This window comes from Calliphora vicina, chromosome 5, assembly GCF_958450345.1.
Source record: "Calliphora vicina chromosome 5, idCalVici1.1, whole genome shotgun sequence".
NCBI classification, from domain to species: Eukaryota; Metazoa; Arthropoda; class Insecta; order Diptera; family Calliphoridae; genus Calliphora; species Calliphora vicina.
In genome coordinates, this window is record NC_088784.1 from 14,868,439 (window position 1) to 14,886,257 (window position 17,819).

General features: G+C 33.8%; 1 protein-coding gene across 2 annotated transcripts in view; it reads right to left on the reverse strand.

The window, feature by feature from the left end:
* The window catches only part of Fili (Fish-lips), a 36,414-nt gene extending 30,815 nt beyond the window's left edge, over positions 1-5,599 (reverse strand). For both annotated transcript variants that reach the window (XM_065513249.1, XM_065513248.1), the window contains exon 1: positions 4,594-5,599. In XM_065513249.1, coding sequence (XP_065369321.1) covers positions 4,594-5,454 — 861 coding nt within the window. In that variant the 5' untranslated portion in view covers positions 5,455-5,599. The remainder of the gene's footprint in view (positions 1-4,593) is intronic.
* Between the last annotated feature and the right edge of the window lie 12,220 nt (positions 5,600-17,819).

The window sequence follows — 17,819 nt, forward strand, 5'->3', positions numbered from 1 at the left end:
TGTTCTAGTTCTGTTCTAGTTCTGTTCTAGTTCTGTTCTAGTTCTGTTCTAGTTCTGTTCTAGTTCTGTTCTAGTTCTGTTCTAGTTCTGTTCTAAGGAGTGAGATCGAAAAATTCTTAACACACGTTTTTCATTACATTTTTTAACCCAAGTATTATTTGAATTTTTTTTTGATCAAGTTACCTTTGAAAAACATGTCAGTTATTATGTGTAATGTCAATTATATTAATTTTTTTGTTAATCTGATTAAAATGAGTGACCAGAAAAAAGTGCGTACTGAAATTATTAAATATTTTCAACAAAACCCAACTTGGTCTTACAAAAAGTTGGCCAAGCATACAAAGGTCTGCCGTCAAACTGTTTCCAATGTTATTAAACAGTACCGGGAGAACTTGTCAGTTGATAGAAAACCTGGTTCAGGTAGAAGGAATGGTCCACATGATGTTTCTAAAGCCAAAAAAATAGAACGCATTTTCAAAAGAGCTCCCAACACATCCGGTAGGAAAGCAGCCCGGTTAGCTCAGTGCTCGGACTATTTGGTACGAAAAGTTAAAGCTAATGCAGGTTTAAAAACATACAAGGCTCAAAAAGTTCCTGACAGGAACGCTACTAAAAATTTAGAGGCCAAAAACAGAGCACGGAAATTGAAGTCAAGTTTTATAAAAAAATATTCTTGCTGCATAATGGATGACGAAACGTATGTTCTGGCAGATTTTTCGCAACTTCCAGGTCAAAAATTTTATGTTGCTGATGCTCGAGGGAATGTTGAAGAAAAGTTTAGGACCCAAAAGCAGACAAAATTTCCCAGAAAGTTCTTGGTATGGCAAGCAATATGCAGTTGCGGCAAAAGAAGCCACTCATTTGTTACAACGGGCTCTATAAATACCGAAATTTACATCAAGGAATGTTTACAAAAAAGGCTGCTTCCATTCATAAGACTTCATAATGTGTCCACTTATTTTTGGCCTGACTTGGCATCCTGTCACTATGGCAAACAAGCCCTTGAGTGGTACAAGAACAATAATGTGGTATTTGTACCAAGAGAGGCAAATCCTCCAAACTGCCCGGAGCTAAGGCCAGTGGAGAGATATTGGGCTCTTGTTAAAAGAGAATTGAAGAGTACAAAAAAGGTGTCCAAAAGTGTGGTAGATTTTAAACGGAGATGGACTACATGTTCGAGCAAAGTGACAGAAAGCACTATAAAAACGTTAATGGAAGGGTTTCCGAAAAAGGTTCAAAATTTCATCACTAGTGATTAAAACTATAAAAATAATTTTTTTTGTAAATTGTAATAATAATTTCAATCAAATAAAAAAAAAATTAAAGCTGTAAGTTTAGTGGTTTCTTTTTTATAAACATATATGTATGTTAAGAATTTTTCGATCTCACTCCTTAGTTCTGTTCTAGTTCTGTTCTAGTTCTGTTCTAGTTCTGTTCTAGTTCTGTTCTAGTTCTGTTCTAGTTCTGTTCTAGTTCTGTTCTAGTTCTGTTCTAGTTCTGTTCTAGTTCTGTTCTAGTTCTGTTCTAGTTCTGTTCTAGTTCTGTTCTAGTTCTGTTCTAGTTCTGTTCTAGTTCTGTTCTAGTTCTGTTCTAGTTCTGTTCTAGTTCTGTTCTAGTTCTGTTCTAGTTCTGTTCTAGTTCTGTTCTAGTTCTGTTCTAGTTCTGTTCTAGTTCTAGTTCTGTTCTAGTTCTGTTCTAGTTCTGTTCTAGTTCTGTTCTAGTTCTGTTCTAGTTCTGTTCTAGTTCTGTTCTAGTTCTGTTCTAGTTCTGTTCTAGTTCTGTTTTAGTTCTGTTCTAGTTCTGTTCTAGTTCTGTTCTAGTTCTGTTCTAGTTCTGTTCTAGTTCTGTTCTAGTTCTGTTCTAGTTCTGTTCTAGTTCTGTTCTAGTTCTGTTCTAGTTCTGTTCTAGTTCTGTTCTAGTTCTGTTCTAGTTCTGTTCTAGTTCTGTTCTAGTTCTGTTCTAGTTCTGTTCTAGTTCTGTTCTAGTTCTGTTCTAGTTCTGTTCTAGTTCTGTTCTAGTTCTGTTCTAGTTCTGTTCTAGTTCTAGTTCTGTTCTAGTTCTGTTCTAGTTCTGTTCTAGTTCTGTTCTAGTTCTGTTCTAGTTCTGTTCTAGTTCTGTTCTAGTTCTGTTCTAGTTCTGTTCTAGTTCTGTTCTAGTTCTGTTCTAGTTCTGTTCTAGTTCTGTTCTAGTTCTGTTCTAGTTCTGTTCTAGTTCTGTTCTAGTTCTGTTCTAGTTCTGTTCTAGTTCTGTTCTAGTTCTGTTCTAGTTCTGTTCTGTTCTAGTTCTGTTCTAGTTCTGTTCTAGTTCTGTTCTAGTTCTGTTCTAGTTCTGTTCTAGTTCTGTTCTAGTTCTGTTCTAGTTCTGTTCTGTTCTAGTTCTGTTCTAGTTCTGTTCTAGTTCTGTTCTAGTTCTGTTCTAGTTCTGTTCTAGTTCTGTTCTAGTTCTGTTCTAGTTCTGTTCTGTTCTAGTTCTGTTCTAGTTCTGTTCTAGTTCTGTTCTAGTTCTGTTCTAGTTCTGTTCTAGTTCTGTTCTAGTTCTGTTCTAGTTCTGTTCTAGTTCTGTTCTAGTTCTGTTCTAGTTCTGTTCTAGTTCTGTTCTAGTTCTGTTCTAGTTCTGTTCTAGTTCTGTTCTAGTTCTGTTCTAGTTCTGTTCTAGTTCTGTTCTAGTTCTGTTCTAGTTCTGTTCTAGTTCTAGTTCTAGTTCTAGTTCTAGTTCTGTTCTAGTTCTGTTCTAGTTCTGTTCTAGTTCTGTTCTAGTTCTGTTCTAGTTCTGTTCTAGTTCTGTTCTAGTTCTGTTCTAGTTCTGTTCTAGTTCTGTTCTAGTTCTGTTCTAGTTCTGTTCTAGTTCTGTTCTAGTTCTGTTCTAGTTCTGTTCTAGTTCTGTTCTAGTTCTGTTCTAGTTCTGTTCTAGTTCTGTTCTAGTTCTGTTCTAGTTCTGTTCTAGTTCTGTTCTAGTTCTGTTCTAGTTCTGTTCTAGTTCTGTTCTAGTTCTGTTCTAGTTCTGTTCTAGTTCTGTTCTAGTTCTGTTCTAGTTCTGTTCTAGTTCTGTTCTAGTTCTGTTCTAGTTCTGTTCTAGTTCTGTTCTAGTTCTGTTCTAGTTCTGTTCTAGTTCTGTTCTAGTTCTGTTCTAGTTCTGTTCTAGTTCTGTTCTAGTTCTGTTCTAGTTCTGTTCTAGTTCTGTTCTAGTTCTGTTCTAGTTCTGTTCTAGTTCTGTTCTAGTTCTGTTCTAGTTCTGTTCTAGTTCTGTTCTAGTTCTGTTCTAGTTCTGTTCTAGTTCTGTTCTAGTTCTGTTCTAGTTCTGTTCTAGTTCTGTTCTAGTTCTGTTCTAGTTCTGTTCTAGTTCTGTTCTAGTTCTGTTCTAGTTCTGTTCTAGTTCTGTTCTAGTTCTGTTCTAGTTCTGTTCTAGTTCTGTTCTAGTTCTGTTCTAGTTCTGTTCTAGTTCTGTTCTAGTTCTGTTCTAGTTCTGTTCTAGTTCTGTTCTAGTTCTGTTCTAGTTCTGTTCTGTTCTAGTTTTGTTCTGTTCTAGTTCTGTTCTAGTTCTGTTCTAGTTCTGTTCTAGTTCTGTTCTAGTTCTGTTCTAGTTCTGTTCTAGTTCTGTTCTAGTTCTGTTCTAGTTCTGTTCTAGTTCTGTTCTAGTTCTGTTCTAGTTCTGTTCTAGTTCTGTTCTAGTTCTGTTCTAGTTCTGTTCTAGTTCTGTTCTAGTTCTGTTCTAGTTCTGTTCTAGTTCTGTTCTAGTTCTGTTCTAGTTCTGTTCTAGTTCTGTTCTAGTTCTGTTCTAGTTCTGTTCTAGTTCTGTTCTAGTTCTGTTCTAGTTCTGTTCTAGTTCTGTTCTAGTTCTGTTCTAGTTCTGTTCTAGTTCTGTTCTAGTTCTGTTCTAGTTCTGTTCTAGTTCTGTTCTAGTTCTGTTCTAGTTCTGTTCTAGTTCTGTTCTAGTTCTGTTCTAGTTCTGTTCTAGTTCTGTTCTAGTTCTGTTCTAGTTCTGTTCTAGTTCTGTTCTAGTTCTGTTCTAGTTCTGTTCTAGTTCTGTTCTAGTTCTGTTCTAGTTCTGTTCTAGTTCTGTTCTAGTTCTGTTCTAGTTCTGTTCTAGTTCTGTTCTAGTTCTGTTCTAGTTCTGTTCTAGTTCTGTTCTAGTTCTGTTCTAGTTCTAGTTCTAGTTCTGTTCTAGTTCTAGTTCTGTTCTAGTTCTGTTCTAGTTCTGTTCTAGTTCTGTTCTAGTTCTGTTCTAGTTCTGTTCTAGTTCTGTTCTAGTTCTGTTCTAGTTCTGTTCTAGTTCTGTTCTAGTTCTGTTCTAGTTCTGTTCTAGTTCTGTTCTAGTTCTGTTCTAGTTCTGTTCTAGTTCTGTTCTAGTTCTGTTCTAGTTCTGTTCTAGTTCTGTTCTAGTTCTGTTCTAGTTCTGTTCTAGTTCTGTTCTAGTTCTAGTTCTGTTCTAGTTCTGTTCTAGTTCTGTTCTAGTTCTGTTCTAGTTCTGTTCTAGTTCTGTTCTAGTTCTGTTCTAGTTCTGTTCTAGTTCTGTTCTAGTTCTGTTCTAAATCTTATAATAAATATTTGTTTGCCTAAAAGTAGGCTTTAGTTTTTTTAAATTCCTTCCACTTACCGTTAAATTATTATCCGCCAAATCCATATGCTTCAGCGTTATCAAACCCTCAAAAGCACTCAAATCCAATTCACTTATAACATTACCCCGCACCGTCAGCGTCACCAGTTCTCGCAGGCCCTCATAGCTATCATTGCGCACATACTCAACCAGATTGTCAGACAAATCCAGTGATTTCAACGAATGCAAATGTTGCAAGTTATTCGCCGGTACATCCAGCAATTGATTATTTTTAAATATCAACATTTCTAAAGACACTAAATTCCGAAATGTATTATCCTCCAAACTAACAATATTGTTATTCGTCAAATCCAATTCTATCAGCGTGGACAAATCATTCATGGCGGAGGCATGTACCATATCAATGCGATTGAAACTTAAATCCAAAACCAACAAATTAGTCAAACCCTTAAAGGCATCCTTTTGCAAAGAGCTCACCGAATTATGACTCAAATTCAAGGTTCTCATTTCCGTTTGGTATTCGAAATTTTTCGAACCCAATGTCTCGATAATGTTACGCGACAAATCCAATATCTCCAATTTCATATAGAAGGGCAGTGTAAACTCTATATTGCGTATTTTATTTAAGGTTAAATTAATATATTTGGTCTCGGGATTCAATTGTATTGGCACATCTTCTAAAGCGGCATCCACACAATACGCCTTCGTATTGGCATCACTGCCCAAACACTGACACTTGGAGGGACAAAATGCCTGGCTAAATTGTGTCTGATAGCTGAGCAGGATTATGAGTAATGAGCTTAAATGTAGCCAAGGTATGCTGCAGGAGGATAACATTGTTAAACGCCATCTTACATGGGTAATTCTGTGTAAATGTTTCATTTTTCTATACAGCGACATGGAGGAGGAGCAGCAGGTTTGTTGTGTGTGTTAAAGTTTAAAGAAATTATAAAAAAATAAAATCAAAAGAATCGTTAAAAAAGATTTTTAATGATGAAAAATATTTAAACGATTCATGGAGTTAGGTTGGTTGTTTTGTAGGTTTTATAGTAATGAAAACAGCATTTCTAAAAAGAGAAAGAAGGATAATTCTAAATTAATATAAATGTTAGACATATTTATAGGAAAATAGGCTACTTTTTTTATTAAACAAAATGAAGTTTTTGAAAGAAGTTTACAAAATACCAAGGAAAAGATTTCATTATAAAAAGTACTGCTGTTCAACTAAAAACTAATATTCAAACAAAAACTTTAAAAATTATAACATTTCTTTTATATCTATCCACTAAATAAAATGTTTGAGTTTGCTATGTTTTTCCTCTTTTATTTGCCAATTATTATTGCTATTATCTTTATTGATTTTTATTTCTGGAAAATAATGAACTTCATGAAATCGTTTATACAATTTATCTTTGGCCTAAAAGTTTCTCTAGCAAAAAAGTAAAATCCACGAACTCAGCTAATCAAAAATACATTTAACGTTTTTATGGGAGCTCAACTTTACCATTATTACATTTCTGTTTATTTTTAGGGGATTTAAAAAGAGCCAACAACAAAAAGAAAAACAAGAAATTGAAAATTTGCTACAAATTAAAAGTTGATGGAAAAAAACGAGAACAATGAAAACCAAACAAGGGAAATATAAAAAGATTTAAGTAAATGGGTATTTATGAGAAATCAATAAACTCAACAGTTTGCAAAAAATATAATAAAGTTTTCAAATATTGAGGAATTTAAATGGGAAAAAGCTTTTAAATTAAGCTGTTTTCCAGGAAAACATAAAAAATACAATTTATTTAATGAAATGCCTTAAAATATGCAACATTTTTTGGAATACTAGAACAGAACTAGAACAGAACCAGAACAGAACAGAACTAGAACAGAACTAGAACAGAACTAGAACAGAACTAGAACAGAACTAGAACAGAACTAGAACAGAACTAGAACAGAACTAGAACAGAACTAGAACAGAACTAGAACAGAACTAGAACAGAACTAGAACAGAACTAGAACAGAACTAGAACAGAACTAGAACAGAACTAGAACAGAACTAGAACTAGAACAGAACTAGAACAGAACTAGAACAGAACTAGAACAGAACTAGAACAGAACTAGAACAGAACTAGAACAGAACTAGAACAGAACTAGAACAGAACTAGAACAGAACTAGAACAGAACTAGAACAGAACTAGAACAGAACTAGAACAGAACTAGAACAGAACTAGAACAGAACTAGAACAGAACTAGAACAGAACTAGAACAGAACTAGAACAGAACTAGAACAGAACTAGAACAGAACTAGAACAGAACTAGAACAGAACTAGAACAGAACTAGAACAGAACTAGAACAGAACTAGAACAGAACTAGAACAGAACTAGAACAGAACTAGAACAGAACTAGAACAGAACTAGAACAGAACTAGAACAGAACTAGAACAGAACTAGAACAGAACTAGAACAGAACTAGAACAGAACTAGAACAGAACTAGAACAGAACTAGAACAGAACTAGAACAGAACTAGAACAGAACTAGAACAGAACTAGAACCGAACTAGAACAGAACTAGAACAGAACTAGAACAGAACTAGAACAGAACTAGAACAGAACTAGAACAGAACTAGAACAGAACTAGAACAGAACTAGAACAGAACTAGAACAGAACTAGAACAGAACTAGAACAGAACTAGAACAGAACTAGAACAGAACTAGAACAGAACTAGAACAGAACTAGAACAGAACTAGAACAGAACTAGAACAGAACTAGAACAGAACTAGAACAGAACTAGAACAGAACTAGAACAGAACTAGAACCGAACTAGAACAGAACTAGAACAGAACTAGAACAGAACTAGAACAGAACTAGAACAGAACTAGAACAGAACTAGAACAGAACTAGAACAGAACTAGAACAGAACTAGAACAGAACTAGAACAGAACTAGAACAGAACTAGAACAGAACTAGAACAGAACTAGAACAGAACTAGAACAGAACTAGAACAGAACTAGAACAGAACTAGAACAGAACTAGAACAGAACTAGAACAGAACTAGAACAGAACTAGAACAGAACTAGAACAGAACTAGAACAGAACTAGAACAGAACTAGAACAGAACTAGAACAGAACTAGAACAGAACTAGAACAGAACTAGAACAGAACTAGAACAGAACTAGAACAGAACTAGAACAGAACTAGAACAGAACTAGAACAGAACTAGAACAGAACTAGAACAGAACTAGAACAGAACTAGAACAGAACTAGAACAGAACTAGAACAGAACTAGAACAGAACTAGAACAGAACTAGAACAGAACTAGAACAGAACTAGAACAGAACTAGAACAGAACTAGAACAGAACTAGAACAGAACTAGAACAGAACTAGAACAGAACTAGAACAGAACTAGAACAGAACTAGAACAGAACTAGAACAGAACTAGAACAGAACTAGAACAGAACTAGAACAGAACTAGAACAGAACTAGAACAGAACTAGAACAGAACTAGAACAGAACTAGAACAGAACTAGAACAGAACTAGAACAGAACTAGAACAGAACTAGAACAGAACTAGAACAGAACTAGAACAGAACTAGAACAGAACTAGAACAGAACTAGAACAGAACTAGAACAGAACTAGAACAGAACTAGAACAGAACTAGAACAGAACTAGAACAGAACTAGAACAGAACTAGAACAGAACTAGAACAGAACTAGAACAGAACTAGAACAGAACTAGAACAGAACTAGAACAGAACTAGAACAGAACTAGAACAGAACTAGAACAGAACTAGAACAGAACTAGAACAGAACTAGAACAGAACTAGAACAGAACTAGAACAGAACTAGAACAGAACTAGAACAGAACTAGAACAGAACTAGAACAGAACTAGAACAGAACTAGAACAGAACTAGAACAGAACTAGAACAGAACTAGAACAGAACTAGAACAGAACTAGAACAGAACTAGAACAGAACTAGAACAGAACTAGAACAGAACTAGAACAGAACTAGAACAGAACTAGAACAGAACTAGAACAGAACTAGAACAGAACTAGAACAGAACTAGAACAGAACTAGAACAGAACTAGAACAGAACTAGAACAGAACTAGAACAGAACTAGAACAGAACTAGAACAGAACTAGAACAGAACTAGAACAGAACTAGAACAGAACTAGAACAGAACTAGAACAGAACTAGAACAGAACTAGAACAGAACTAGAACAGAACTAGAACAGAACTAGAACAGAACTAGAACAGAACTAGAACAGAACTAGAACAGAACTAGAACAGAACTAGAACAGAACTAGAACAGAAGTAGAACAGAAGTAGAACAGAACTAGAACAGAACTAGAACAGAACTAGAACAGAACTAGAACAGAACTAGAACAGAACTAGAACAGAACTAGAACAGAACTAGAACAGAACTAGAACAGAACTAGAACAGAACTAGAACAGAACTAGAACAGAACTAGAACAGAACTAGAACAGAACTAGAACAGAACTAGAACAGAACTAGAACAGAACTAGAACAGAACTAGAACAGAACTAGAACAGAACTAGAACAGAACTAGAACAGAACTAGAACAGAACTAGAACAGAACTAGAACAGAACTAGAACAGAACTAGAACAGAACTAGAACAGAACTAGAACAGAACTAGAACAGAACTAGAACAGAACTAGAACAGAACTAGAACAGAACTAGAACAGAACTAGAACAGAACTAGAACAGAACTAGAACAGAACTAGAACAGAACTAGAACAGAACTAGAACAGAACTAGAACAGAACTAGAACAGAACTAGAACAGAACTAGAACAGAACTAGAACAGAACTAGAACAGAACTAGAACAGAACTAGAACAGAACTAGAACAGAACTAGAACAAAGGCAGCTAGGAAAATATTTTTTAATTGTTTAGTAATTGTGATTAAAAATTAGTTTTATTTTCGTTTTTAATTGGAATTTGGTTTTAGGAAAATTCTGTTTTAAAATTATTATTTTTATTTTCTGTTTCTTTTCTAAGAAAAGCTAACCTTAATCGAAAAACTAATTAAGCTTATGAAAACAACTCAATTACCAATCCTTCTGCTGCATACAAATTAAATTTAATCCCTTTTTCTTTTGCTCTCGTGACTTTACTTTTAAGCCTTTTGGAATAAGTGAAAGTGCGAAAAATAAAATTGAATATTTGCATGTGTCATTGAAAAACTCACTAAACTCACTCCTGTCGTTTTCGTGACAAAGTTTCAATTTGAAATTAAGTTTTGTTTCGCTTTATACCTTTTGTTTTCTTTAGCCTGCCACCACAATTCAATTGTAGTATTTAGTTTTTAATGCTTGAAAAACTATTGTTCATATTGAAACTCATGTTGCATGCAACTACACGGCAAACTATTTATATACTTGCTAAAGCTGCAACGTCAAATGAAATTGAGATCTGTGTGTATTGAAAAACAAAGTTGTTGTTTAGTTTCTATTTGAGTTTTTTTTTATATTTCTTTTCTATTTATTTAATTTGACTATACTGCCACAGGCAGTCAAGGTAAACAATTCAATGGAAAAAGAGTTTAAAACAAAAAAAAATATATATAATAAACAGATGAAAAAGTTTATTTTTTATTTTTATTTCAGTTTCAGTTTTGTTTTCTCGTTGTGGCAAATAAAGGAAACGTGTTAACGACACCATTTTGTATGAACGCAGTTGTATTTGCCACAACAAAACAATTGTTGTAATAAACAAAAAACCAATTTCTTAAATAAAATTGTCACAAACACACGTTCTCGTTGAAAGAGAAAAAGTTACTGTTTCTGGGCAACTTTCAGTTTCGAAAAGGTAATGAAATTCTATGGTAACGATTTCAATTGTATTTTTCTTAAACGTTTTTATTTTTCTTCATAATTTTTTTTTCTATAATTAAAGTAGTTTATTACTTTTTGCAGGCTGTTGCCTGCTTTTGAAAGGTTCATTAAGAAGTAATACGAAAAAAGTTTCATAAAGTTGTCAACCCAGACTGATTTGAGTAAGATGAAAGGAAAAGTATTAAATTGTAGGTATGTTTGCTGATTTTAAAAGTGATTTAGTCTAGACATTAACCATTAAGTAGGCAAATAGGCAATGCAAAGGGTTTCAGTTAAACAGAAATAAAAGCTACTTCTTTTAAAATAGAGTTGAAAGCAAAACAATTAAGCAGCATAATTTTGGGATACTTTAAGTTTTATAACATTTTAATGTTAAGTGTTCAAGTTCAGTTCTAGTTGAGTTCTAGTTCAGGTTCTAGCACCTGAACTAGGTTCTAGTTCATGTCCTGTTCTAGTTCAGGTTCAGTTCTAGTTCAGGTTCTTTTCTAGTTCAGGTTCTTGTTCAAGTTCTACATCAGGTTCTCGTTCAGTTTCTAGTTCAGGTTCTAGTTCAGGTTCTTGTTCATGCTCAAGTTCTAGTTTAGGTTCTAGCTCAGTTTCTAGTTCAGGTTCTAGTTCATGCTCTAAATCAGGTTCTAGTTCAGGTTCTTGTTCAGGATCTAGTTTAGGTTCTAGTTCCAGTTTAGGTTCTTGTTCAGGTTCTAGTTCAGGTTCTAGTTCAGGTTCTAGTTCAGGTTATAGTTCAGGTTCTAGTTTAGTTTCTAGTTCAGGTTCTAGTTCTACTTCAGGTTCTAGCTCTACTTATGGTTCTAGTTCTACTTCAGTTTCTAGTTCAGGTTCTAGTTCATACTCTAAATCAGCTTCTAGTTCAGGTTCTTGTTCAGGATCTAGCTCAGGTTATAGTTCAGGTTCTAGCTCAGTTCTACTTCAGGTTCTAGATCAGGTTCTAGTTCAGGTTCTAGTTCAGGTTCTAGTTTAGTTTCTAGCTCAGGTTCTAGTTCAGGTTCTAGTTCTACTTCAGGTTCTAGTTAAGGTTCTAGCTCTACTTAAGGTTCTAGTTCTACTTCAGTTTCTAGTTCAGCTTCTAGTTCATGCTCTAAATAAGCTTCTAGTTCAGGTTCTTGTTCAGGATCTAGCTCAGGTTATAGTTCAGGTTCTAGCTCAGTTCTACTTCAGGTTCTAGATCAGGTTCTAGTTCAAGTTCTAGTTCAGGTTCTAGTTCAGGTTCTAGTTCAGGTTCTAGTTCAGGTTCTAGTTCAGGTTCTAGTTCAGGTTCTAGTTCAGGTTCTAGTTCAGGTTCTAGTTCAGGTTCTAGTTCCAGTTCAGGTTCTAGTTCAGGTTCTTGTTCATGCTAGTTTAGTTCATGTTCTAGTTTAGGTTCTAGCTCAGCTTCTAGTTCAGGTTCTAGTTCATGCTCTAAATCAGGTTCTAGTTCAGGTTCTTGTTCAGGATCTAGTTCAGGTTATAGTTCAGGTTCTAGCACAGTTCTACTTCAGGTTCTAGATCAGGTTCTAGTTCAGGTTCTAGTTCCAGTTCAGGTTCTAGTTCTAGTTCAGGTTCTAGATCAAGTTCTAGTTCTAGTTCAGGTTCTAGTTCCAGTTCAGGTTCTAGTTCAGGTTCTAGTTCAAGTTCTAGTTCAGGTTCTAGTTCAGGTTCCAGTTCAGGTTCTAGTTCAGGTTCTAGTTCAGGTTCTAGTTCAGGTTCAGGTTCTAGTTCAGGTGCTAGTTCAGTTTTAGTTTATTTTAAGCTTCTTTATTGTTCAATAAGAAAAAATTAATTTTATGAAAATTCATACTGCTTTTGAACATGCACCAAAGGTAAATATTTACTATGAATTTGGTATTTTCCTATAGAAATTTATTGTGAATGGAGAATTTGAGATTTAACTCAGCAACCCCTAAATGTATGCTTTAAAAACAGAGTAAACATTTGGCATTTTATTTGAGTATGTTAGCCCCTTAAAATATGCTTTAGTATGAGTAGCTTGAACTTTGTAATATTTGCTTTTAACTACAATATTTTTTTTTTAAAAATATGAACTTCTAACATCAACTTAAAAGTAGTTTAACCTCAGTTTCTTTATTTGAAAAGTTTATCGTTTTGATCTCCTTTTTTGAAACATAAATATTATATCATTTTAAAATGAAAATAAACAAAGAAAAACATTTTTTGTTCATTAATTGTGTTTCATTTTTTGATGTGTGCTTGTTGCAACATCTCATACATGCAGCATTGTTGCACTCCTTGTATGATAACTTTATTTACGATGTGTTTTAAGTGGAAATTTTAGACTCAGTGTCTAAAGACAGCAGAGCAAACAAATGGAAAGCAACACAGCTTTTCTATAAGAATAGAATTTCTAAAGTCATTTAAAAAATTAAATAATTTTTTTGTTTTAATTTGTGTATATTTTGTTGGTTTTTCCCATTTCTTTTTAGATTTCGAGTGAGTGCAAAAATAAAGCTGAAAAAAAACGAAACAATTGTATTGCATTTAAAACGTTGCTATTGTGGCGTCACCAGACCAGCGAATGATGTCTGCTTGTTTAACCGTCTCTCTGTCTGTCCCTTTGAATTTACAAATACATTTGTAAAATGCTTTGCGTGTCTTTCATTCTTTCTCTTTGCCCTTGCTTCTGTCTGTTGGAAGTTTGGTTCGCCTGAATGCATGCATTTGGTAAAATGCATTTTGTAAAACAAAAAATTTTCTGTTAACGAAACATGTCTGAAAAGTTTTTTCGCCAATAAAAAGTGGTGTCGTTTTTCTTAACAAAACATTTTTTTCTATTTGTTTTTTTTTCAACTGTATAAATTGTGACATTTTTTTTGTTGTCGCTAACAATTATGAAAAAACGAACAACACTTTAAATGAACATGAAACTATAGTGGACTTTGGCAGACTGGATAGACAACATCTTTATTATGGACGGAATTGCTATAAAATTTTAACACAATTCAAAATTCTAAAGCAAATATTGAAAAATAGGAAATCTTTAAACTGTTTTTGGTGGGAAATGTTTGAATTACTTTTGAAGAACTGAACTAGAACTGAACAAGAACCTGAACAAGAACCTGAACTAGAACCTGAACTAGAACCTGAACTAGAACTGAACTAGAACTGAACTAGAACTAGAACTGAACTAGAACTGAACTAGAACTGAACTAGAACTGAACTAGAACTGAACTAGAACTGAACTAGAACTGAACTAGAACTGATCTAGAACTGAACTAGAACTGAACTAGAACTGAACTTGAACTGAACTAGAACTGAACTAGAACTGAACTAGAACTGAACTAGAACTGAACTAGAACTGAACTAGAACTGAACTAGAACTGAACTAGAACTGAACTAGAACTGAACTAGAACTGAACTAGAACTGAACTAGAACTGAACTAGAACTGAACTAGAACTGAACTAGAACTGAACTAGAACTGAACTAGAACTGAACTGATCTAGAACTGAACTAGAACTGAACTAGAACTGAACTAGAACTGAACTAGAACTGAACTAGAACTGAACTAGAACTGAACTAGAACTGAACTAGAACTGAACTAGAACTGAACTAGAACTGAACTAGAACTGAACTAGAACTGAACTAGAACTGAACTAGAACTGAACTAGAACTGAACTAGAACTGAACTAGAACTGAACTAGAACTGAACTAGAACTGAACTAGAACTGAACTAGAACTGAACTAGAACTGAACTAGAACTGAACTAGAACTGAACTAGAACTGAACTAGAACTGAACTAGAACTGAACTAGAACTGAACTAGAACTGAACTAGAACTGAACTAGAACTGAACTAGAACTGAACTAGAACTGAACTAGAACTGAACTAGAACTGAACTAGAACTGAACTAGAACTGAACTAGAACTGAACTAGAACTGAACTAGAACTGAACTAGAACTGAACTAGAACTGAACTAGAACTGAACTAGAACTGAACTAGAACTGAACTAGAACTGAACTAGAACTGAACTAGAACTGAACTAGAACTGAACTAGAACTGAACTAGAACTGAACTAGAACTGAACTAGAACTGAACTAGAACTGAACTAGAACTGAACTAGAACTGAACTAGAACTGAACTAGAACTGAACTAGAACTGAACTAGAACTGAACTAGAACTGAACTAGAACTGAACTAGAACTGAACTAGAACTGAACTAGAACTGAACTAGAACTGAACTAGAACTGAACTAGAACTGAACTAGAACTGAACTAGAACTGAACTAGAACTGAACTAGAACTGAACTAGAACTGAACTAGAACTGAACTAGAACTGAACTAGAACTGAACTAGAACTGAACTAGAACTGAACTAGAACTGAACTAGAACTGAACTAGAACTGAACTAGAACTGAACTAGAACTGAACTAGAACTGAACTAGAACTGAACTAGAACTGAACTAGAACTGAACTAGAACTGAACTAGAACTGAACTAGAACTGAACTAGAACTGAACTAGAACTGAACTAGAACTGAACTAGAACTGAACTAGAACTGAACTAGAACTGAACTAGAACTGAACTAGAACTGAACTAGAACTGAACTAGAACTGAACTAGAACTGAACTAGAACTGAACTAGAACTGAACTAGAACTGAACTAGAACTGAACTAGAACTGAACTAGAACTGAACTAGAACTGAACTAGAACTGAACTAGAACTGAACTAGAACTGAACTAGAACTGAACTAGAACTGAACTAGAACTGAACTAGAACTGAACTAGAACTGAACTAGAACTGAACTAGAACTGAACTAGAACTGAACTAGAACTGAACTAGAACTGAACTAGAACTGAACTAGAACTGAACTAGAACTGAACTAGAACTGAACTAGAACTGAACTAGAACTGAACTAGAACTGAACTAGAACTGAACTAGAACTGAACTAGAACTGAACTAGAACTGAACTAGAACTGAACTAGAACTGAACTAGAACTGAACTAGAACTGAACTAGAACTGAACTAGAACTGAACTAGAACTGAACTAGAACTGAACTAGAACTGAACTAGAACTGAACTAGAACTGAACTAGAACTGAACTAGAACTGAACTAGAACTGAACTAGAACTGAACTAGAACTGAACTAGAACTGAACTAGAACTGAACTAGAACTGAACTAGAACTGAACTAGAACTGAACTAGAACTGAACTAGAACTGAACTAGAACTGAACTAGAACTGAACTAGAACTGAACTAGAACTGAACTAGAACTGAACTAGAACTGAACTAGAACTGAACTAGAACTGAACTAGAACTGAACTAGAACTGAACTAGAACTGAACTAGAACTGAACTAGAACTGAACTAGAACTGAACTAGAACTGAACTAGAACTGAACTAGAACTGAACTAGAACTGAACTAGAACTGAACTAGAACTGAACTAGAACTGAACTAGAACTGAACTAGAACTGAACTAGAACTGAACTAGAACTGAACTAGAACTGAACTAGAACTGAACTAGAACTGAACTAGAACTGAACTAGAACTGAACTAGAACTGAACTAGAACTGAACTAGAACTGAACTAGAACTGAACTAGAACTGAACTAGAACTAGAACTGAACTAGAACTGAACTAGAACTGAACTAGAACTGAACTAGAACTGAACTAGAACTGAACTAGAACTGAACTAGAACTGAACTAGAACTGAACTAGAACTGAACTAGAACTGAACTAGAACTGAACTAGAACTGAACTAGAACTGAACTAGAACTGAACTAGAACTGAACTAGAACTGAACTAGAACTGAACTAGAACTGAACTAGAACTGAACTAGAACTGAACTAGAACTGAACTAGAACTGAACTAGAACTGAACTAGAACTGAACTAGAACTGAACTAGAACTGAACTAGAACTGAACTAGAACTGAACTAGAACTGAACTAGAACTGAACTAGAACTGAACTAGAACTGAACTAGAACTGAACTAGAACTGAACTAGAACTGAACTAGAACTGAACTAGAACTGAACTGGAACTGGAACTAGAACTGAACTAGAACTGAACTAGAACTGAACTAGAACTGAACTAGAACTAGAACTGAACTAGAACTGAACTAGAACTGAACTTTTTTTACATGTGGTTCTTGTCCTTGCTGAACAACATATGGTACTTTAAAGCTTTATTTATTTAAAGCATTTGGTTTGTTTTTTGTTATTGGCTCTTAATTCAAATTCTTGTTATCTGTCTACATAAATCTTATAGCTTATGCTAACATCTTTCAAATGTTACTAAAATAAAGAATATATGCCAAAATATATTGCTTTATGCTGCTATGCAGCATATGTTTTGGCAATCATACAGATTTTTAAATAAAAAAAATTTATAACTTTACAAAATATTATGTTTTATTAACTTGCCACAAAAATTCTTGTGAAAAAAATTTTCTTTTCCAAAAGAATCTATAATTTACGACAACATAATTTAGTTTTTGGGCATAAAAAGCAACACATTTAAATAAAATTTATTAATTGGCATTTAAAGAATTTACACATTCATTAATTGAACACATTACTTAACAAACACTCACAGTTTTTATGGACTCCCTCCCGCACAATTTATGTGAAAAACTTAATAAATTTTTATGATTTGAAACACATTTTTTTTTCGTTCATTTGAGGCCTTTCATAAGTTTATAATGTTTAGCTCACCCACTCATTTGTTGAGTTTTCTGACTAGATTTTTAGTTTATCACTCATTTAACACGTCTTTTTGTTTTACACATTTAAGGTGTTTTTCCATTTTATATTTGATTTGTTTTAAATGCTTTTAATAGCAACTTCATGGTGTGGTTGTGTGGCAATAAGAAAATATTCTTAAGAAATGTTATTTTGGTGGCATTGCTATAAAATTCCTTAAAAACAAAATATTGTTGTTGTATATAGGGCCAGCTGTTAAACTTTTTAGTTGATAAAATTTATGAGTTTTTGGAATAAAGAAAAAAACACTGCGTTGTCAAATAATAAATTAATGAGATTCTTGTTCAGATGGCAAGATTTGCAATAATAAGGAAATAAATCATTAAACTGTTATAAAGTAAATAGATTTTGCAAAAAGCCAAAAAAGAGGTAAATATATAAGATTTTAAAAGCAGCCTAAAAGTAGGCAATATTTTTATGAACAAGTAAGAGAGTGTGCCAATATCTTCGATATTTGTGGACCAATTTAGATGATTTTCAAAAACACAATTCTTTACAGTATTTCTAAAATATTGAAGGATTATTCAGGTTGAGAAAAAATTATTTCAATAAAAATAAATATTTTAAGGAAATCACAAACGTCATGTCAAAACTCTGTTAGATAAAAATCACTCAAATATAAATTACTTTAAATTAAACTCCATTTAACCTTCTCTAACCTAAAAAAAAAGTGAATAACTCTTCCTCCAGTTTCTTCTTTAAAAGC